Here is a 24,080-nt window from a genome sequence, read left to right as displayed (position 1 = left end):
TTTAATGTCAAATACTGATACAGAAAAATCTGCTAATATAAATATATGTATTTATTTTGCTCATATAGCATTTCACACAGTTATCCTTTGAAAACCCCCAAAAGCAAACAGTATGACAAATGTAAGAATTTTACCAAATATAAAGCAGTTATTGAAGAATATTCCCATCCTAGAGACTAGGAGGGGAGATTTTTTTAAATGCCACTCTTCTAATTCCTTCAAACTGTCATTTAAAGCCTCTGGTAAAGAAGCAAATGGGAGAAGTCATTAATTTAAGATCAGAAAAAGTTGATGCACTGTGCTGAAATCAAAGCACCTTCTATTGTTGAATCAGTTAGAGATTCAATGAAAGTACAGACCAAGGCTTTACATTTGTAAATTAGTACATCAGTCAGCTCTGTTAAAAGGGGGCATTTCAACAGCTTTGAAGCGTAAATGGATTCAAATCATTTAATACTGTAGATATAATTGTATAACACTTACCAGCAACTCTAATTCTTTTTCATCATCTTCCTGATCACCCTGGTTGTATTCTACATTTTTATCTTTTATGTTTTCATTAGCTGGTTTGGTGTCTTTGTCTTCTGCTTCTGAATAAACAATCTTTGGGATATTTGTGCCTGAAGAGTTAACAAAAAGATATCTGAAAATTTTCCATGAGGTTGTTTATTGTGCTGGTTTTTATTTAATATGTGCAGTAAGAAAGAACTAATTAAACCAAGGGTTGTACCTGAAGTCCTTGAATTATTCCACATGTCTTCAACAGATGTTGCCAACGTTTCTTCTTTGCTGTTAAACAAAAATAAACTTTCTGTGTTAGTCTGAAAAAATTACAGCTCCAATTCCTCTCAGACTCAGCTATGAAGACTGTCAGCTAATTGCACAGAATTTCAAATGCTGCATGAAATTCTGAAAAAACAGCAGCTTTATAAAATGTAGGTTTTTTGAGTGACCTAATATTAAGTCTTGGTCAAAGAAAGAATTGGCTAAGAAAATTAAAATGTCTTGACCTACATGTTACATTGCAAATCCGATGGGTTTTCCCAAGCCTTTTCTGAGAAAGCAGTGCAAAGACAATTAGATGGGTCAGTGATAGGAGAGTGTAACTTCAGGGTCAGACAAGGGTCTAGAAGGACATATGTCTTCAGGAGACCAGCTTCCCTCTTGTTTACATTTTCCAAATATGTATGTATACAGAGATTGCTGGAAAAAGACATCTTTGCTACCTAAAATAAATCAAAATATTCTCCCTGTATGTGTACAGTACAAATCCTGTTGCTAAGCTAAGCCTGGCCAGCAGAAACTAATTCTGCTTCACTTCAGCCAGTGCAGTTTTTGCTCTTGCTTTGCTGGCTGTGAAAACAAAGGTCAGGTACAACATGACAAACACCTACAAAGAGATGTACAGTACCTGCATTCCTCATCAATATCAATGCACAGTGAAAGCAGTTTGAATTACATGCTTATAAGGATGCAACCTTTAGTGGAAGAGAAGCCGGGGGGGGAGGCAAAAAGAATGTCACATGTGAAACCTAAGTTATTATATCACTCCTAATGAATTCTCTATGAGAAGCAAGGGTTTTTTTTTTTTGCAGCATGTTTAAATTTATGTATTTTTCAACCAGTCGTCCACCTCTGTTACTGAAAATTACTTTCTAATTTTCAAATATTAATCTTTTCCTCTTCTATTTTCTCCTAGTGTCTTTCATCAGAATTGATACAACATTAATTCTGCCACCTAAATTCTTAATTCAGAAGGAGGATGCTAAATTTATACTCTGTTAAAAGAATTTAGATATCGACTGTTACTAATATTTTTTTAATCCAGCCTTTACAAGGATTGTCAGACTAAAGTAGAAGACCTTGCCAGTCTTGCATTTGATCTCTGGCACTTGCCACCATTAGATACTTCAGGGGAAAATGTGAAGTTCTTGTAGGAAAATACTTGGAGAAATTTGCACTGCCCTATTAGATTTCCTATGGCCTTTTGCAGTTAGGAGCTCTCCTTGAAGCGCAAAATTTAACACTCTCAGCAGTTCCTTTTCACCATTAATTGCAATAATGCTGAATATTCTTACTATCCGTTTGAATGTCATGTCATTCTTGGATTCTGGTACATGCATAGCCTCCACACATTTCTTGTTCTCCTACTCACACCAGCTCATGCTTTCCTCTGCTAGTAGTTAATATAATCTGCATTTCATCCTGAAAAGGCTGGCAGAGCCAGGCCCTTATTTTCAGTAGACATGTGGGGTTTTTTAAGGCAAATCATTACCGCTTATTATTTATATGTAACTATTCTCCTTTTTTTTTTTTTTTTCTTTTTTACACTGTTCAACTGCTTGTCTTAGTGTTACCTCTTCTATCCAATGTTATTTTGTTCTTTTGCATCTTTTTCTCCTGCCTGCTTCCATAAGCCTAGATGCTGTGTATGTTGGGGCTTAACCATGACACAAATGCATTAAATCATTTAGATGGTAGGGTATCCGCAAAAGCCACAAATAAAGAGCCAAGACATGTATAACATATGAGCTGAGCCAGTCACCATAAAATAATGATCCCCAAACCATGCAGACACATCAGGGAACCTTCAGCCAGTGGGGAAAAAAAGGATTTTAAAAAAAAAAAGTCTCAAAGGTTTTCTTTGAATGCAGTTGGCTACCTGCAGCATTCGGTCACGGGGATGCAACTCTCAAGGAGTAACGGCTTTGCTGCTAGAAGAAGCCCTCATCTAACTCTTAAAAGAAAGGAGTTCATGGAGCTACAAGCTCATATCTAATGTAATAGGCAGCTAGAGCTCACATCCAAGATGCAGTGTCACTTTCAGCTTCTATTACAGCCTAGACAAGATCAGAAACCACACTGCACACACATCCAAAAAGTACTCAACTTGCCAGGGCTTAGACCATTTTAAGAGAAACAGGAGGACAAATCTGCCTACTGCTCTTGAAGGTGGATGTATAAAGAGACCCTTACTCTTTTGCTTACTCTTCAATATTTGGAGATAATGGAAGCTGGAGTCTGTCTCCTGTTCCCTGTATTACCTATCCAGTGATTATTTTGGGGTTTGATTACCAACTTTTCAGTATAAAATATAAGCACAGCCTTTGAATAAGGGTGATCAAGAGTAGTGCCTAATTTATGAACCTTCAAATCATGAGTGAATCAAGCTGTATGCTTATGGGGACATGCCAGCATAGGGTTTACTTTATCTAACCTTAGTTTTCTAGACACCTGTGCTCAGGAACTCACCCCTATTGTCAGCAGTGAGAGATTAACACTTTGGAAGGGAGATTTGTTCCTTCTGCCGTGGGCATCATGAGTGATGCAGAGCAACATATCCTTCAGAGGAATTTCTTTGCCTCTGGAATAGACTGACCTTACAGTAACTGCCTTAGGCTGGAACCACGTTTTAGATAACTGAAATTAGATAAGTGAATCTCACCCTGTAACTCTAAAACTGAAATGTAGCTGTTGAATTTTAGTGACTGGGGCTGAAACAAGAATTGTGTGACCCTGAGGCCCTCAGTTTTGCTTTTGTGATTGAGCTGAACGGGTCCTTAGCTCTTGTTCTAGTAGCATCTGGAGCCCTGGTCCACAAGTTTCTTTTCAACTGCAACATAGGTGATAAATAGCAATAATACAACCACACAACCTGAATCCACACTGTAAGGCTTGCAATGTAACTTCTTGCATGTTGCATTGAATGTTATAGAGATTGATGACTTATTACACTATTATTCTTACACACTTGTTCTGCAGAAACCAAAGTACAGGGAAAGTCAGTGCAGCTGCTATTTTATTTATATTACTTCTATAAGGACAGATGTTTCTGGTCTAGAAGTATTTAGTGGGAAATCTATAATTATCCTAAAATGAAGATAAAGATCTTGGCATCTTTGAGAATCACAAGGAGCATAAATCAATAGTCATTTAACAGAACTACTTCATTCTAAAAAAATATTATGAAGATGCTGAGACTACAGGTGCATACATCTCCATTACAATCTCAAACATGTATGTTCAATCTAAAGACTTAAGTGCTTAACGGCCAATAAAAATTAGACCCTTCATCAAATGATATCATTAGAAGGTGCTTGTCTAGTTAGCAATTTTTTTTTACTAACTTTTTAAATCCATATTTATCTGAAAAGAGAAATATTCTTCTTACTGTAAGAATTTCATGAGTAAAATTTAAAAATCAGTTAACACTAATTAAGCTTTTGGGAGGTGATCCAGATGTGCCCACATTGTTTAGTGAAAGACACAAAAATTGTGTTCTGTTTAAAAACATTTATTTTCACGTGTTTCAGACATTTTGACAACAATGCAAGATAAAAAGAAATCCATGACACTAGCTGATGCAGTTCTCCTCCAGCATAAGTACCTATATACCTGCAGAAGCTCAATTGCTTTTGCTCCTCCAGCTGAATGGGACACAACTTCATAAAGTACATCAGGAACTCAAGGATATCTACCACCTCCCAAAATAATGCATACGCTCATATGATTCATTCTTGATGAAATCATCATTCACTTGGAATGAGTGATAAAAGGAAAGAAGGCATGAAAACAGATTATTATTATAATTTTGTATTTAGAAAGAACAAAAGGGAAGTTCAGAGTCTAGTTAGTAGGACTGAAAAATTGATGAACATTTGAAGTAGTTCAGAAGTTCCAAAGTGATGGGGAATCTTCATCCACGAGAAAAAAATACACTTGAACCCCAAAGATCTGAGAAGTAAACAGACAAAGTGTAAATGATGAGGAAAAAAAATAACCCACAAAAAAAAATAATATTTCTTTGACATCAGAAAGTTTCTGATAAAGTAAGATGTATCAAGGCTTTGGAAATAGTCTTTAAAAAAAGTTCCTGTTTAACTTAAAAAGTGTGGTTTGATCAAGATCTCAGATAATCTATGCATAACTTCACAGTCAAAAGTGTTCTGAACTTTTCTGCTAGAGTGTTAGTGGGGCAGAACCTTATATTATTCCATCCAGTCTGTGGGCAGAACTTGGTATTTAAATATGCTCCAATTAAGAGGAGAAGATAATCTCCAGTCCAAAATGCTGAGAGACCAAACAGGGAAATCACACATTGGTTTAAAATCTTTGCTATTCAAATCAAGTTGGTCCTGATATTACTGTAATTGTATCAGAAGAGTAAGAAAATAATACCTATATTTAGGAAAAATGAGAGAATTAGTGTCAGGGCAACTACAGCATCAGGTATCTTCCAAAAGTTTTCACAATAGATTTAGAACAAAACTTAAATGAGAGAATAAATATAGATAAATGGAAAATGACAAAATGCCAGACTCACCTGGTAATATGTGTCTTTGATAAGATTACTGCATTTCCCTTGTCTAAAGATCAGTTATCTAATCTATCTGGACTTCATTAGCGCATTTGTTGTGCAGCCACATGGGAAATTTATTAATTAAATTGGAGAAGAGGGAGATGCATACAAGCACTGGGCTATGGGAGAGGGGCTCAGTGCCAAGTGGGGCCCCACAAGCTGGGCTGCATGGAGCTGGTAGACATCACTGGGGAATTGGAGAGGACCTGTTGTGTAATCAGACTTACTCAGTCATGTTATTACAGACCAAGGCACAAAAAGTCAAAGTTAAATTAAATCCATTGCAGATAGGAAGTTTGGAGACATTGCCAACACAGAGGAGGATTGAGAGAAATGGGTGGCCTGAAGGATAAGAATAATAGATAAGGGATGAAATTCTAAATTATGAAGTGCCAGGATACACATTTAGGGACTAAAAAGAGTTTATGCCACAAAATGGGGGCACAAAAATTGGAAGAAACAAGTGAACAAGAAAAATCTGAGTTTTATTTTGATAGAAAACATTTCCAAGCTACCAATGTGAGCAGGTCATGACAAGGAAAATAGATTTAAACAAAAATGTGTTGGAGAAAGTATTCCCAGTATTGCAAGATCTCCAAGAAATACTAATGGCATGGCATAAGGCATTAATAAGAACATTTGTATATGATGCTCAAGGAAGATCAATTCAAATTGGAACAGGAGCAGAGGAGGACTACAGCATCAAAAGTACTCGTTAACCAAGCAGACAAACTGAGTATTCTATTTTCAGCCTAGCAAATTAAATCTTGGAGGAGAAATGAATGCTAGCCATTAATGTAGCAAAAGGGTCAATATGGAGAAGACAGAAATTATATTAAACAACAAGTCTTAATGTGTTAATAGAAAGAGTACATGAAAACATTTGCAGTGAAAACTTAAAAGAACATTCTTAAGCATTAGAAAAGCATATCCCATAATTTTTCAGCACCGGGCACATGAAACTGAGAAGGTCTCAACATGAAAACACAGATATGTTTTTGTGAACAGGATTATGCAACACATTTCCCAAGGTATAAGACTTCATGGTCCCATAGTGCCACTCCAGCCCTACTTCAAGTGCCCCTATGCAGCTCCTATTTCAAATGCTCCCACACAGCTATATGCCCTGAGTGTTATGCTTTTGGAAGCACACACTTCACTATGGAAGAGGAGGTACTTTAGTCTGGTCTGAAATAGGCTTGGGACTATAACCAGGAGCTACTAACCTCTTCACATCTGGTAAGAGTTTTATAGCTTGTTGTGGTTTTAATTTACACACCAATATTTCACAGAAGTCTTGTCTGTGCATATGTATAACCCTCAGGGCTATCCATCTTTTGTGTATTATATCCACTTACAATAGATCTTAATGTCTAAATCACAAGATTTTACAGATTGTGGTTAAAGCCTGAAATTTTTAGAGAATGGAGTATAGAAAGATGAAAGCATACCTTTAACACTCTTCAAATTAATGTAATTTGAACAATTTTATAGTGTCTCAAATTAAAAACCAAAACCAACCAACCAACCAAGATAATATATTATTTAGTCTGAAATTAAAAGAGCTATGGGAAAATTGAAGTATTTGAAACACATATTTCTCATATATTTATTCAAATTTTGTAAGGAAGAAAAAAAGTTTTCAATACAATGTTACTTAAAAATCCAGATAAGCTTGGGCTCTCACAGAATCTTTCGTGTTTCTGATTTTTACTTTGTGGTGGGTTCAAAATCAAAACAATCTTATTCTATCCTGAAGTTGAAGTGAAGCTCAAATGTCCTAATGAAAACAGCTGGCAATGTTAAAGTTGCTAACCAACTGGTATTTCTGTTTTAATTTCACCTTAGATTTCTGAACCTAAGGGGAGCCTAATACTCCTTCTACTCTTTAAGAATGCCATTTCACCATTTTCTTTCCTTTGCTCTTGTGTGCACACTCTGCTGAAGTGCATGGAACAGGTAATGTATAAAGAGACTTTTTCAGACCCAGCGGGTATTAAGCCATGCTTTAGCTCTCCCAGTGTTGTGTAGAAAGACTGAATTTGGACATTATGGACACTACATTTGATGGCTTTCGTTTCATCAGCCACTTCAGGTGCTTCTTCAGAACACCTTGCCATGTATTAAATGAGAAGAAACCAAGAGGTCAAGATAAATATTTGGGATTCCATTTTGTGGATGTGTGGTTATTCAGCTGCTCTGTTTGTTAATGCCAGCTTTACAGTATCACAGAACCACAGAACATTAGAGGTTGGAAGCAACCTCCAGAGATCATCCAGTCCAACCCCTCTGCCAGAGCAGCATCACCCAGGGTAGTCTGCACAGGAATGCATCCAGCTGGGTTTGGAAAGGCTCCAGAGAAGGAGCCTCCACAACCTCTCTGGGCAGCCTGCTCCAGGTCTCTGCTACTCTCACTGTAAAGAAGTTTCTCCTCATGTTGAGCCTTCTATGCCTCACCACCCTCCAATCCCCCCCCTTTCATTTTCCCAAGGAAGCTCCTGCTCCTTCTTCCCCTCCCTCCCAACCCCCAATTTCCCCCAAGCAGCTCCTGCTTCACCCCCCTTCTCCCCCATGCTTCATCTTTCCAAAGCAGTTCCTGCCAAGAGACCACACAGAGGAGCTCAGCCCCAGCCAGCACCCGTGGATGATATTGGAGCAGTCATCAATCATGTTCCTAACAACCGGGGGGCCACCAGGCCCCCCGGCCTTTGTTGTCACCACCACCATCACCCAGTGTGCACCATGGGCACTCACCAGTGATGAGAGGAGGATCCTCAGCCCAGATGGGCTCAGCTTAGGGCTGCTGCCTTTCCTGGTGGGGATTAAATAGGGGAGTGGGTGGGGAGGGCAAAGTGGCCACACCTGGGGTGGGAGGGGGGACTCCAATAGAGCACAGGTGCTCTGGCATGTGAGGGGAAAAGTGGAGGGGGGATGGGAAATGAGATGGGCAAGGGACTACTAAGGTGTCAGGTAATGATAGGACTGGGAGGAATGGAACAAAACTAGAAATGGGTTGATTGAGATTGGATGCTGGGAAGAAGTTCTTCCCTATGAGGGTGGTGAGAGACTGGAACAGGTTGCCCAGGGAGGTGGTGGAAGCCACATCCCTGGAGGTTTCTGCAGCCAGGCTGGATATGGCTGTGAGCAACCTGTTGTAGTGTGAGGTGTCCCTTCCCATGGCAGGGGGGTTGGAACTAGATGATCCTCCAACCCCAACAATTCCATGATTCTATGATTCTAAAACAATTTGGCAGTTTTGTCTGAATGTTAGGAAGAAATTCTTCCCAGAGAGATTAGCCATTGGAATGTGCTGCCCAGGGAGGTGATGGAGTCACCACCCCGGAACTGCTTAGAATAAGATTTGATGAGGCACTTAGTGCCATGGTTTAGTTGATTAGATGGTGTTGGGTGATAGGTTGGACTTGATGATCCTGAAGGTCTTTTCCAACCTGGTTAATTCTGTGATTCTGTGATAATACAGCAGCAACCTTCAGTACAACCAGTGCTTATGGATTTAGCCAGTTTTGCTGAAGAATGATGCCAGTGGGATGTAAACAACATATGAGAACTTTGAAAAGTAGCTAAATGTGTTAGCAATGACAGTTTTACTGAGCGGAGCAAAAAGTAGATTTGTGTAGAAATCCTGAACAGAACTGTAACCCCACAGACCTGAGAAGAGCAAGGGCATGCAGAGAGGGAAGGGCTGGCAGTTTGGTTTGGTTATTTTTGCATCACTAGCAGCAGGTGTCATGTCAAAAACAAAGTGAAGAAGGGAATAGTTACCATTTATTTAAGAAAATCCAAGCAATAATAAAAATTATTTTTAAAAAGTTGCATGCAAATTGGAAGCAGAAAGCCTGTAAAATGTTTGGAAGAGCTACGTTAAAAGAACTTTGATGAGAAACTAAATAAAGGATTTTCCACAGTAACTCTGAACCTCAGTAGTATCATATGAAATGGTATTCAAAACTCATAGCCATACAATAAAAATTAATTTCTTAGGAAGAAGGAATTTTGGAAAGCAAAAGGAAAGACTGTATATATATAAAGTTCTAAGCAGAGCTTTAAAACCATTGAATTGCAAGACACAGCAGAGTAAGAATTGGACGCTTTTTTTACTAACATAATGCTTCCTTAACTTGCTTTGTTTATACTGGTCTTAAGATACCAGTGGCACAGGGAAAAAAACCAATTTAATAAATAGTCAAAAACATAAGCTTGATTCTGATCTCCCAGTCACAATGAGATTACCACTGAAGATAAATCCCACCCAGCCTCCGGGATGTCCATTCAGACTGCATCCTGGGATCTCTGTCTCTGTATGACTCATGGACTCACAAAGGGCATCCAGGAGCCACCAAGAATCCAAATAAGTGGATCTCCAAAGTGCAGACTTTGGCTTTTGTTGCAACAATGTCTCTGTAGTTAATTCTGTCCTATCTCCCTCACTGACTATATGAACTAAGAATTTAACAAGTAAAGATAAATTCATTCCTTGCATCCATAAGGCTCAGCCCAAAACTCATTAAAGGCACAAGTGTCCTGATGATATACAATGATGCCTATGTCATCAACTGTTGAAGTTACAGTCTTCTAATGCAACCACTCTGCAATTTCTTATCACACATGCTTCCAGCATCCTGTAAATATTAGTCTAAAGCCCTATTGTTGCCAGGGAATTCACAGTCCAGCTCTGGAACAGGAGGTGCAACCTTGGCTGAAACCTTTGTGCTTCCTGGAGCCTCGCCTCATTGTGCCTCAGCACCAGACAAGGTCTGTAAATTGGCATGGAGATGACAAGGAGGTTGAGGATTATCTATGTATGCACTGGCATAAGTGAGCACATACCCAGAGAATTTCTAACATGAGAGACTGCGCCTGCTGGAGGAGTGTCCAACAGCCTCCTTACTAAGCAATGCTTGACCTCTTATTTCTGGACACTTGAAAACTGAAAGGCTACAAAATGTCTGCAGCACAGCTTCATGTAGTGAGACATCTTTATGGGCAACCACCTGTGTGTTGTGGAGAGAAGCTATTAAGCAAGTGATCAGCTTGCCAGGATCGTTCATATACCATGCACAGAAACTCCAGTGCTGAGCAGTGCCTGACAGACAGGTTGGTATGCAGTGGGTTCTGGCCTCTTCCAGAGATCTACCTACAAGTTGTGCCTCCTCCTAGCCAGGGTTGAGCTCCATGGCTAAAGATGAGAGCCTTGATAAAGCTAAGGAATTAAATCATTGTTATTGTAGGAATTGGTGCTTATTTCTGATTTGTTTACCCGTACATTTTGTCTAAATGAAGGTAGAATATTATTTTTATGAACAGTATGCTCTTATTTGGAATTGACACTAATGAATGCAAGGCCCTTTCCCCCTCTTGTTTGTACCATCAAATTAATTAGCTCTATTGTGACATCAGTATTTTTCTCAAGCAGTTCAAGGCTTGAGCATTTTCCTTTCTTTTTCTAAAGGGCATCTTCAGTGCCCTTTATCTACCATAAGAATCATGCATCACTTGTATTTTTCACAACTAATGCTGTTTATTATAAAAACTGATTGTGATGTGAAGATTGTTATACTGTGTGGCAAATTGCCCAAACAATTACTGTAAATGTATGAGCCATAAACCGTACTGCCAAGGACACTGGTAGGTTAGCTCCTATAAAAGAAACAATTAGAGTCTGAGGTGAAAATAATAGAGATGAGATGACAGTTATTGAAAAGGCAGAACATCCAGTTTAATGTTGTAAATATAGGTTTGTGGATTACACTGATGGTTTTAAAGTGTTCATGGCTTATTGAATGGAATAGAATATTACATACTTTAGAAAGGAACCATAATTATTATTCCTTTTTAATTGTGATGTCTGATGCATTTGTGAGCAGTTGTTGAGAACATCCTCACATTATACTGATTCTAGTTCTAAATTATCATCCTGCTCCAAGGGCTTGGGTTTTTTTATTATTTTACTTTTTTAGCATTTTTGTTGTTCAGGGTCTGTTCTGAACAAAGTATTTTCTCTTGAGGAACTTAGAGTGCTTAGAGGGTTACAGCAATAATTATTTCAGTTTCAGCCTACACACTTCACTGCTTTAAATCATCATTAGAAGTTTTATCCCTCAGCAGCTCCTGCTGAGACAGTCTTAAAGTCCTAGAAACCATTAGAGAAGAATAGCTTGTCTTTATAACAACTTGTATATAAAGGTATTGATAAGTATTTGACAGAAAATAAAGGAATACATTTTTTTTCCTTAGAAATCATCCAAACAGAGAGAAAGGGTTTGGGGGTTTTGGTTTGGTTTGGTTTGGTTTGGTTTGGTTTGGTTTTGTGTGATTACTCAAGAATGTCGATAATTCAACCCAGATTTCCAGTGTATAAAGATTGGAGTGCATGAAAAAATTGCATGCACCTTACAAAAAGATGATAGACTATGAGGAAAATACAAGAAAAGTGATGCTACTGCATGAGAAAATTAAATGATCCTCTACTCTTTTCAGATAGGACATGAGAATAAAATCCAATTAAATAAAATTCAAATATTAGACCCTAGGGAGAGCACTGAACTGGGCAGAGAATTGTGATTGGCCAAGAGCACAGGTGCTGAGTACATAAAATTGGAACTGGAATTGCAAGGAAACAACAAAGCAAGCAGCAGAGCAAAGACAGCAACCAGCAAAAGGCGATCAATGTCAACACTGCAGCATGTATGAGCTCTGAAGTACCAAATCCATTAATGGAGTGAGGAAGCAGTAAAGTGGCTTTGAAAGTTGCAAGAAAACTAAGTACTTAACTGTACCACCTTTCAGGGAAATGCTCCAAGTTGCTTTCAGGCTTTTACATACTGTTAAGAGAAGCTGATCTTAATGCTAGGTAGGGGCATCACAGCTGTGTTGGAAACTGATGGCGCCAGGCTGAAGATCACGGTGGTGCTGGGAAGCAGATCTCAAGAGACGGCTGGGTTGTGGGCCTGGGCAGCTAGCTGTGTCCTCAGGCATAAATAACTGCCTCCTACAAAACCTCGAGGTGGAGACCTAGGAACCAGGCCCTTGGTACAACAGAAACCAACAGCTGCACAAATTACAGACTGAACAAGACCACTATGAGTTGTGTGAGCACAGCGTGGAATGTTGCTATCCATGTTGACAATGAAGCAGAGGTGACTGAAGCTCAGAGAGAACCATTCCTCAGTCCTGGCTTCCTATTTACACACCTGAATTTCTGCCTGAAAACATGATCAATTCCTATCTAGCAGCCTTTCAGCTTCAGATCATAGAATAATAGAATGGTCTGGATTAGAAGGGATCTCCAAAGGTCATCCTTTTGGAGATGTTATGTCATGTGTGCCTGAACCACAACATTGCTATTATATGTCATTTATATGTGGCAGTATCATAGCTTTCTTTTTATATGATCTTTTTTTTTTCAAGAGCTATTTCAAAACAGAGAAGCATAACAGAAAAATAATTTAATTTAAACAATGCAGAAAATAATAATTCAGATTACACTGTTATATTCCAAACTGATAGAGGCCACACAAGAAAAGTTTCAGAAATTAAAGCAAAAACTGCAAAGAAAATCAACAGCCATAATTAATTAGCTGTATGAATATTTAGTTGAAATTACTGAATCATATTTTTAAGTACAATGCCATTACAAGTGATCCTATTAGAGTTAATCTGTACATAAAATCAGAGCCATTATCACAAATATAGACAAGACTGTTTTCCTTATATGACCTTCAACTACCAGTGTTAGAGAAAGCTCAGCTTAGTTCTTAGCAAATAGGTGTCACCAAACAAAGGACTGACAGTAGTTAGCTCCTTGGTTGATAGTCAGGAAACAGAGAATAGAGGCATGGAGATGGAGTGACCATCATTAAAGTGGTAGGTGAGGATATTTGCATACTGGAATGGCAATGGAGGCTTGAACTGCAGCTAACATTTTGAAACTGTGCTATGAATAGAACTGCAACTCAGTCTGGCAACCTTCACAAGCATTTTGCATGAAAATACAGCCACAAAAACATCTACTTAAATGTTTGAAATCTGAAGAAAATAATATTAATCTGTGGTAGTTCCCCACGAAATATCCTTTAGTTTTGGTCATTTCATCTGAGAAAATGAGCTGACAGGAAAAGAGAAGAAAAGATCGTCCTGCAAAAGGACAATAAAGGACTGGTAGTAGCTGCTAAACAAGGATAAATTGGAAAGAAAGTTTGAAAAGTGAAGTGCAAAAAAAGATGCTTAGAATAAGCAGTATATAGTATTATGTTTAATAGTATCGAGGGGGACAATTGATCAAGAGAGCTGCTGTCAGGGAATTTGAGTGTTTTTTCTGAAAAGATAATTCCCAGTAGGGTTCAGACAATGTTTGTAATAAACCTATTTTTATTAAGATTATTGGATTGGTGCTATCCAGGGGATTCTATTTTCCAATTACTAATATTTTCATTTTTCAGTCTTAGTTTATGATTGAAGCAGGGACATAGGTGGCACAGAAGAAAACGCGTTGGCCTGGTTTGAGATGAGAATAATCATAGCCTCAAAGCAAACAGAGTCCCAAGAAATTAGTCTTTATTTTCTAGCTCATTAAAAAAGACCTTGGATTTTAATGGCAAAACATTTGTACTTTTTTTTTTTTTCTAATATATAGATATATATCAGTCCATTTGAATATTTTAGTGCCATAAGTCTGAACCAGGAGCCCAACATCAGTTTGTTGTCAGGCTCAAACCTTTAATATACCTCTCTCTATCCTCAAATCTCATAACTGTAGATATGAAGCCTGCAGAAAAACCCATGTATAATAAGCCGATTACACTTCAAATTAAGCTACAGCAATTATGAACAGGAAGATGCAACTTTTATCAGATCCTTTTACAGCTCTGTTGTGATTATTGTGCTTACTATGACATCCACATAAAAATGTTGAAAAGAAACCAATTCAGAAGTCTTGCTACACCCTAAATTGGTCAGAAAGTTGCCTAAGACCTTCAAAATTAGAAAATTTATTTAAGATAAATTGCCCTGGACAGGATTGGAAAATCTACTGATAATTCCATTGTGAATTAGTAATGCAGGACCCTACCACTGGGATGCCTATCTCCAGGGCCAAAATGCTGAAGAGGAAGAAAAGATGAGTCAGGAGTCAAGTTTCTTGAGAGCTAGGCTTGACATAAGGTCAGAGGATATGCTTCTTAGGTTGCTATTCTGTCTGAAAGGGGCATGATCAAATATCAAAATGGTTTTGCAGAAAGCAGTTGGGGATAGAGCTCCTCTGTTCTCTTGCTTCTTTCTCCTACTGTTTTAAAGGACGGGAGGAGAAAAAAGTAAATACCAGCAAGAGGTGGTGCACTTCTCTCAATTTGTGTCTATTTTGGGTACATTTGAAAGGAAATGACCTTACTCTGTGTGACACCAGGTCCTTTCCTGGATTTCATGTGGAAAAAAACAGAGAAGCAGCAGTCCCATACTAGCATGTCAGAGGAGAGTTATTTCCTAGGGCCTGACTAGCCTAAGTCACGTATACTGAGGTATGCATGCAAGAAGGTGACAGGTGTCTTAGAGACACTGTAGACAGATAGATGGCAGTCAGGTGAGACTAAGACACAGATACTACCACTGTGGAGGAGAACAGAAAGGGTGATCACACCCTTAGTCTTAGCCAGTTGTTCTTGAGAGATGATTGTGATATTAAACTTGGAAAGTAATTGCAAGTAAGTATCTTAAGAGAATAAAATTCCTAAATTCTTATGATGAGAAGAAAAAAAAAATTCCTTTCAGCTGTGTTAAAGGTATCAATACTTCTATCAAGTAAGACCCGGAATATAACATAGAAGATACAAGAGCAGATCTACTAAGGTAGATAAGGAAAAAGAAAGACTGTCAAGCTCCCCAACCCTCTACCAGAATATAAAGAGATACAGGTTTGAACATCTTATGCTTATTATCCAGCAGCCATAAACATTATTGCAAGAACAGTAATCAATGCAAAACGTAAATGCAAGGTAAGAAAAACCTGCCAGCTTTTCTTAATTCACATTCATTTGTGTAGCTCAGTGCTCTTCAGTGCTCTTTAGGACTGCTATTAGTAACCAGCAGAAATAAATCTTTGGATTTACTGCCAGAGTGTCAGCTGGTTTCACAGATCAAGAAAATGGAGAGACAGTAAGGAAATCAACCATTCCCCATTATGCTTTGGCATATCAATTAATATATTCTTGTGTGTCACTGAAGTCCAAGGGATCAAATAGCCATTTCTAACATGCTCCCCTAGTGTTTAAAAGGTCTTATCTCTTCCTTTGCCCTAAATAAGAGACTTCATTTAACTTGTAAAGTATTTATTTGGGCCATTTATTCTACTTTTCATAAACTGAGTAGGTAATCCACATTTTATCTTAAAAATATGATGAGCAGTTGGTTCTCTGGACTTACACTGTAGCTGAATTAATTATTTCAATTTCAGAGCTGCAGGGCTGTGTCTGGACCACGGCTTAAAGTTCATAATCAGAATAAACAGCTCAAATGACACTGGTAGTGAGTGCATTGATTAAATATGACTCCAGTGCTCTGAGTTAATGTTTCACTGCCTTCAAATATCTTTTCAAGACTAACACTTAGCTAAGTCAAGGTGAATGTAATGGAATAATTCTTTTTCCAAACAAACACTTAGGAACTGCAATACCTGAACTGTGGACAGGAGACAGAGTACTGAAATGGTGATTACAAGCATGATTCAGTTTGCAAAAGAGATATTTCCCTAAACAAAAGTGTCATTGAACAACAGAATAGAGGAATTAATTTAGCAATATTTTTCTATTTCATAGAATCATAGAATGGGTTGGGTTGGAAGTGACCTTAAAGATCACCTTGCTTTGATTCCCATGCCACGGGCAGGGATGCCTCCTACTAGACCATGTTGCTCAAGAACTCATCCAACCTGGCTTTGAACACTTCCAGAGTTGGAGATTTTACAGCTTCTCTGGACAACCTGTTCCAGTGCTTCACCACCTTCATGACAAAATTTTTTTTCCCTAATGTCTAATCTAAAGTCTAATTTGTCTAAAGGTCTTTAACCAGTGTAGAAAAGATCTGGTCCTGTAATTATTAACATTAAATGACAATTTTATACATACAGAGTTCTGCAAAGTTAAGTGAGACTCCTGGTGTTCATTATATTATTTATTGGACTTATTTCAGGGTCAAGCCAGTTGCTGCATTAAAGTGATATGAGTGTAACAGTATTGGCATATTTAAATAAACTGATGAAATGGCAGCAACTGGGGGGGGGGGGGGGGGGGAAGGGGAAGCTTGCAGGTGTAAAGCCAAGCCAAATGCATGTAAAATTACTAGTGCTTATTTATCATAATATCGAGAAATTATAGCCAGCATCACTTTTACCTTGTTTCTTGCAGACAGGAAAAAGAGCTTTATAGCAAACAGTATTTTCCATACATCAGAGCAGAGAGTCCTGTTCTGTAGCACTGATGAAAGCAGTTTCTAAGGTAGATTATGGAAATGATTGAGAAACCACTGATGCTAATAAAATCCAGAATAAATACCATGCCAAGATTGCCAAGAAAGCAAGAATTGTGCTATTTTCATATATTGTTACTTAAAAGTTTAGACACTTCCTTTAATATTTCCACGGCATAAATGGATGGCTTATGGGCAGCAGAGTTCACAATCACCAAAAGCAAGAATGAGATATAATTTTAGTCGTCAGGTACTCTGCAATTAAGAGACCCAAAGTATGGTTAGCAGGTTTCTATACTGTGCCTTTCATTCCTATCCATAACTTCCATCTGTTTCATCAGCATGTCTGTGACAGCATTCAAAGCCTGACACTGTTAACTTAGATATCTCTCTTTTAGGTCTTTAATATATTTCACAATTCAAATAATAAGTATACTCAGATTTTGCAATACTTTGATTAGACAGACAAAGAAAAGACCATTGAGTGTAGTTCCTGGGCAAACAAGATTTGGCTGGGTAAAACATTTTTCAAGTGGTTTAGCTTAGCTTATTTTAATTTGCTTTGGAGAGTAATTGTAGAGTCATGATTTAAAAGCATTCCTAATACTCAGCCTCAGTTTCACAGTTCGATTTTACACCACTCATCTGAAAAACATATTTTAGAACACCTTGAATAATCATCCTGGGTCCCTGATAATCATGGTCTTCAAGTACTTGGAGAAATCTTATTTTGATGCCAGTGCTACCTACTTCTATGACTGTCAAAGACTGATAGTGACCAGGAAGCAAGAGAAGGGCTAAGAATACTAGGTCAGGTTGAACGGCAGAGGAGTGCTGCTTTTAGCTGGTTCCCTGTGAATGGATAGCTTTTCTAGCAGCTGGTCTCCTGGTAAAAACAGTGGCTGCAGTCACTTCCTAATAATAGCAATAAACTTAAGTCAAATCCCATATCTGTATGCTGATCAAGGTGCAACTTGTGACTTGCAATGCCAGAAACAACCTTGAGATTAAAAAGCAGTACACAAAGAAGACGTGTGTTTTAACACCTCTTCTGCTCTCCTGTTCCCTTTTATGATGTGCAATAATCAAAAGAACAAGGATTAAAAGGGAACATAATTTAAATGCCATATTTTAAATGGACCATCTGGGAATAATACAGTTGCTCCTCATAGCAAAGCTATTTCCAACCATCTTCCTCAAAAGTCTGATTTCTTTAATCACGCCATGGATTTGTGGGAAATGCCGAGGGGAGCTGATGCAGCACTGCATTTCTTGGGGCAGCCAGGCACTGTGGTCTGCCATCTGCCTGGGGAAGACTGACTGAGCACAGTACAGTCCTGCCAGTCTGGATCTTCAGTAATTTACTTCTTTTGCCTTCCACCAGAAAGGGGATTGAACAGTGCATGCAGATGGCACACACAGAAAATATTTTCTCATTGACAATTGCTTTAAGACCATTCAGTATTTATGCTGCTGAAGTTGGCACTGGCAGCCCATTGACCCAGCATTTTTAATCTCTTTAATCTCTCACACATTGTACATAGAGCAGCCCTTGTATGAGACACTGCCCTATTTTGTATTCTGTTTTAAAGTGGCATCACAGAAGGAACTGAATTGATGCACTACTATACAAAGAAAGGGACTGTCTGGCAATCATGAAAAAAACCCACAGGACCAACATTAGTTCAGAGCAATATAGTGGTGAGCTCAGGGAGATAAGAGGGGGATAACTCTTACCATAATAAAGATACTAACTTTCCCCTTCCTTGTCAGAGGAGTAATAATATTATTTTTTTAAATAGTAATTAAATAAACATTTTACCCTTTTGTAAAGATATCATACTTTTCAAGCATTGCCCTTGTGTTTCTGCCACAGCTTGCTCTCCTGACATATGGCAAACCAGGGCCAAGTACAGAAATGGGGCATGGCCTCAACAGTGACAGGGACAACAAAACTGGTTTGCAGGTTGTTATCACCTAGCCATGCAGCATGATCTATGTCTCATGCAGCACACAAACGGTCCCTGTCTGATCTAACTGATGCATGAGTTTGGGGTTCACAACAAAATCATGTGGGCCAAATCTGAGAACCAGGAGAAAATTTGCGTTCAGAATCATTATCCATGTCCCAAAAGCACAAGAATCAAACAAAAAGATAAAAGAGTGGAGCTGATACAAGTAATTCACATTTTCCCTATGTTTAGATATATGTATATATATGCTTCTGATAGAAGCCCTCTCATCCAGTGTCAGCCTTAAAATTTTAGGGTCTTTTTCCCCAAAATATATATATGAGTATGTATAAATCAAATGCACACTTTCAGAGAGATTAAAACACAGATTTCAGATAGATTAAAACAAGAGGAAATGGCCTTACATTGCACCAGAGGAGGTTTGGATTGAATATTGGGGGAAATTATTTACTTACAGAACGATGAGGCATTAAAATAGGCTTCCCAGGGAGGTGGTGGAGTCACCATTCCTGGAAGTGTTCAAAATACATATAGACATGGGAATGTGGGACATGGTTTAATGTCCATGGTGTTGTTAAGTTGATGGTTGGACTCAATGATCTTAGGGGTCTTCCAACCAAAGCAATTCTATGATTTTACAAATGAATTAATCCAATTGATGGGCGGGGGGAGGGGTGAAGGGGGGGTGTTCAAACTGTATTTCATGCCTGTGAATAATTTCAAGATTTCTGCAAAACACAAATATTGTTGAAGTATATGCTGAAAATAATTTTTGCTTGTAAAAATGAAGCTAGAAGCAAATATTTTGTGGAATTTTAAGAGAATACTATTTGTTTATGCCTAGACGTAGAAGCAAAATCAAGTGAAATATGGAATAAATTGGCAGGATTTTAAGTCATGTCATTCTGAACATCAAATCTGGACAGCTCTCAGCATTAATTATTCCATGCAGTTCTGCTTTTCACTACTGCTTTTTCCGAGTTGCAACTTCTGAGAGTGAAGTCCATTTTTACTGTATTTCTTAATAAAGGTGTCAGGGGCCACTCCACTGCTCTCATTCACACAACTTTGTCCTGATTCATACTCTTAAGGGTAATATGATACTGTTATATTGCATTTCCTCTGTAACTTAATCTAAAAGTGCATGATATTCTTTTCACTTAACTAATGCAACTAGCCCTCACTAATGATATTTAATGAGCCACACAAGTATGCCCCAGAGTGAGATCAGACTCACTGTTCTAAAAAAATAAATTCTTTAACAGCTCTATTTTACAATTAAAGAGTTAAATTGAACATTTTAAGAAAAAAAAATTTAATAAGTCAGAGCCAAGATGTTTAAAAAAATATAAGTTCTAACAGGTTTCTAAATGTGAGGGCTTGACTAAGTGTCCCATTAAAATGTCCTTCTATTCAGATTGCTACAAGGAAATCTTTAATTTGCTGTCCATATTGTAGGCAGAAATGGCAATTTTCCCTATTTGTGTATTTATTGTGTGAACCATAGGTAAAATGTCATTAATTCTGTATGTATCTGTTTGCATTGCTGCAATTCCAAAAACAAGCTAGGTCCAGGACTCCTGCTTTGCTAAATGTTCTATAAATATCCAGCACAGCATACATAAGTGCTGCAGAGAACATAAAGCAAGATGTGAGAGAGAGACAAGCTGGTGGAGGAGATAAAAAAACAGGCACCACTGTTTAACATGATGTGAAGGAGTCATAGCACAGCAGCAGCCTCACTTTGCCAATTTTGGAGGGGTTTGTTTTTCTTGTGCTTTTTTCTAGACATCAAAGTAAAGGAGTTTTAATGAGGGTCTGAAGGAGAATAATGAGGTACTTTTGCAGATGTCTGCAGGGTGTTCCTCCTTACTCAAAGGGGCAACATGTACAAAGACACTTTGAAAAACAAGTGAGCAACCGAGGTTGGCATCCTAGTTCTTTGAAAACGCAAGGCCCTGATGCTGACCTCATTTACACTGGTGAAAGCTGTAGCTCCTGTGAAGTCAATGAAGTCCCTGTGGCATAAAATTGGTCCTGGATTACAATCTGACAGAATTGTCTTTCAGGAGCCTTGGTGACCACTGAAACCATATTCCAAAAATATTTTCAGCTCATTTTTACATTTACTGTAAGGTCTCTTTACTTCCACAGAAGCAGGTCTTGAAAGTGCACAATGGCTAACTGTTTGCCAAGCATGTAACACATTTTAATGTAAACAAGAATATGCCCCCTTTGTTTTTAATATTGAAAACATACATGTGTTTATGTTCATATATATTTATATACACCTCTGCAGCCTGATACAGAGGGACACAACTTTGCACTCTAATTAGAGACCAGGTAATTTTATATTAAAAAGTAGACATGTTATTTCCTTTCCCATTTTTTAGAAATACTTCTCTGACAGACTTATGTGCTATACATGTAGCATATAGGTATAAAAGAGAGTCCCCTGGAAGTAATGCTTCTACAGCATATGCTAGCACTAGTCATGTCATACAAGACTTCAGGAAATGAAACTCCTAGGATTCATTTGACTTTAAATACCAAACTGGATCTAAATTTGCAGGTCAGACCTGACAGCATCTGGAAGACCAGGGTCCACTAAATTAAGGCTCAGCTCTCTATGTTCTTCGTCTGCTCTCTGTGGGCTACCTGAACCCAGACTGACATTACACTGCCTGCACATGCCTGGGGTATTTGATATTATGGCCTTCTGCAGGAGATCTCAGGCTATCTTATTTACTCAGAAGAGGTCACGTGACATTTCTTGAAGGACAGAAACTACGTACAGAATCAAGAACAAACGTCACCATCCACGTGGTAGGTGAAGGCATTGTTTGCTTTGTTCTGACGATACAAGGATGTTCCCCCATGGAAGCACCATCATGGTGGTCCCATAGCTGACCTAAATGACACTTAGCAGGAGAGCTTTGTGAACTGCCTACAAACCATGCCTTGTGTTAGCTCCAGGACTGCTCTTACACCATGGTCTTGATGCAAGCATTAAGCTATGTTGCCCACCTCTCCTCACAGAGTTGGCATGCAATGAGGGCTGGCAGATGCTCTCAGCACACAGGGTTTTGGAAAGTGAGATTCTGCACAAGGGAAGTCCTAGCTTTCTCCTTAATCTCCCACCACTGCCATGGTTTTGTTTCCCCTTCCCCACAAGTGCTGTCCAGTGGAAGACAACAAAGACAGCACTGGCTTTGGAAAGAGTAAAATAACTCAACATTAATTAATTTCTGGGATCTGAATATTGCAAGGGATTCTGCAGCTAAAGTATAGATTAAGTTCTGCAGAAGTCCAGTTGATTTATATCAAATTTGGTGAGCAAAATATTGAGAATTAGTTTTACACCAGCAGCTGGGGGTTTTTTCATACAGAAAAGAGTAAAAAACAAAGTAGGAGGCCAGAAGTTCCTGTTCCTGGGTGTCTCTTTTTATGTGGCATTAAGTTGTAAGTTATCTACCACCAATTTATATTTAATGTAGTACTTGCCTACATTTAATTAAAATAATATATGAGAGAAATTTTGTATCTCTTTTTCTTTACTATATTGCCAGTTCTGTCATATAAATTATTATTCATTTCACCATTTGTGAAAGAGATGCATCAACACCTGGCAGAAAAAACAGTAGTTATTGTCATAATATACAACTCACGGAATAGCCCAAACACTTGTAGAAAAATTTGTACCAGATATTCTAAGTGCAGTAGAATGCTTCCCTGAATTATTAGCTTCCTTGAACCACCAGTGACATTTCTGTATAGAATGAACTATGAAATAAATCATGTGAACACCCAGGATTTGCTTCATTTTAAGTTTTGTTTGACTTACCAAGGAAGCGGATGTGAAGTGTTTCAACTGAACAATTACCACAGTCTGGAGCAAAGTTTTCACTGATGTCACCTTAAATTACATCTTATGGAAACCAAAATCAGTAGAGAGCCCATCATTTATAGACTCTCACGCTACTTTTCAAACAAGTGGCATGAAGGCCCTATATTAAAACTATGATCCCATCCAATCTGTCTGCAGAAAACTGTTGGCTGATATATAGAAGAGCTTAATCAAAATAAACAAACAAACAAACCAAAACAGGCATTCGTACAATTTATAATTAAAAACAAACACTCAGAGAAAACAGCATGGGCATTCTTAGCTCCAGGAAGCACACTTTAGAAAATTGGATTTAGCCAGCTATATTGTAAATGACCAAAAGTTAAGGTCTAACCTCACCTGCTTTGTGTCAGCTTTAAGCATCCTTTAAGTTGTCTATCAGTAACCTCTGTATGTGGTTTATTAGCCACCGTGGGTACAGTTTCTTTCTTGTGACAAATCAGCGTGTAATTTTTGTTGTCATTGTTTGCCCAGAAGGTACCAACCGATGTCTCATAGCATATACAGAACTCCACCTTAGCTCCGTCTTTCTGGTAAGGAGGCACCAAAGAAATCTTAAAGCAGAACTGATCAGTTTCATTACCACAAGAATTAGGCAAGAACTCTGCAAGGATATCATAATAACTGAGCCAGTTATTCAGTGTCATTCGAACATACACCACTTTTTCAAAGGATACATTGAGGACTCGTATGATACCATTCATACAGGTAATCCCAGGCAGGAACATGACAGACTCCAATTGTACTTTCTGCTCTCGCACTTTTTGCAAAAGTTCTTCTTGTGAAGCAGGTAATGTAAACAACTGAGAGAAAAAATATTCCTCCTGAGGGGAAACTTCATCTTCTATGTAATTGTTTTGTCCTATATTTGGAATTTCCCAGGTTTCAAACTCTTTGACAGACACAAGATCAAACCCAAATGCATCAGCAAATGAAACTTTTCTTGCGACGGTGGTGGGGGTATCTGCCTCCTCTTCCTCTGAAGAAGCAGAATTCTTCCTTCGGGGGCGTGGAGAAAAACGATGTTTAATATCAGTTTTAGTATCTTCATCCTCTGAAGATAAATCATTTCCAGTGGGGACTTCTAATAAGTTAGCACTGCTAACCTGACTAGCTTCTTCAAAAGACTCCATTGGGCTCTCTGATATAAACTGAAAGAGAACTCTACTAGTAGCAGCTGGTATTTGAGACACTGATTTAAAACAAGGACTAATATTACAGTTGACATTGCAAAAGGGAGTCAGGCCTATTAATAGATGCTATGGAGTGTAAACTATGTTGCCCTGTTCTCCATCTGACAGTATTAAGTGTTATAATTTTAAAGATACATTTCAAATATTACATTCACCATTTTATGTGGTTCTAC

General features: G+C 38.2%; 1 protein-coding gene across 1 annotated transcript in view; it reads right to left on the bottom strand.

Annotated features, from left to right (window-relative positions):
• PPP1R3A (protein phosphatase 1 regulatory subunit 3A) overlaps window positions 1-23,847 on the bottom strand; it is a 28,222-nt gene extending 4,375 nt beyond the window's left edge. The window contains exons 1-3 of the mRNA XM_009907253.2: window positions 23,054-23,847; window positions 731-789; window positions 484-620 (exon numbers count right to left, since the gene is read on the bottom strand). Coding sequence (XP_009905555.2) covers window positions 484-620; window positions 731-789; window positions 23,054-23,847 — 990 coding nt within the window. The remainder of the gene's footprint in view (window positions 1-483; window positions 621-730; window positions 790-23,053) is intronic.
• Between the last annotated feature and the right edge of the window lie 233 nt (window positions 23,848-24,080).

This window comes from Dryobates pubescens, chromosome Z (genome assembly GCF_014839835.1).
Source record: "Dryobates pubescens isolate bDryPub1 chromosome Z, bDryPub1.pri, whole genome shotgun sequence".
NCBI classification, from domain to species: domain Eukaryota; kingdom Metazoa; phylum Chordata; class Aves; order Piciformes; family Picidae; genus Dryobates; species Dryobates pubescens.
This window is presented reverse-complemented; position numbering and strand designations above follow the sequence as displayed.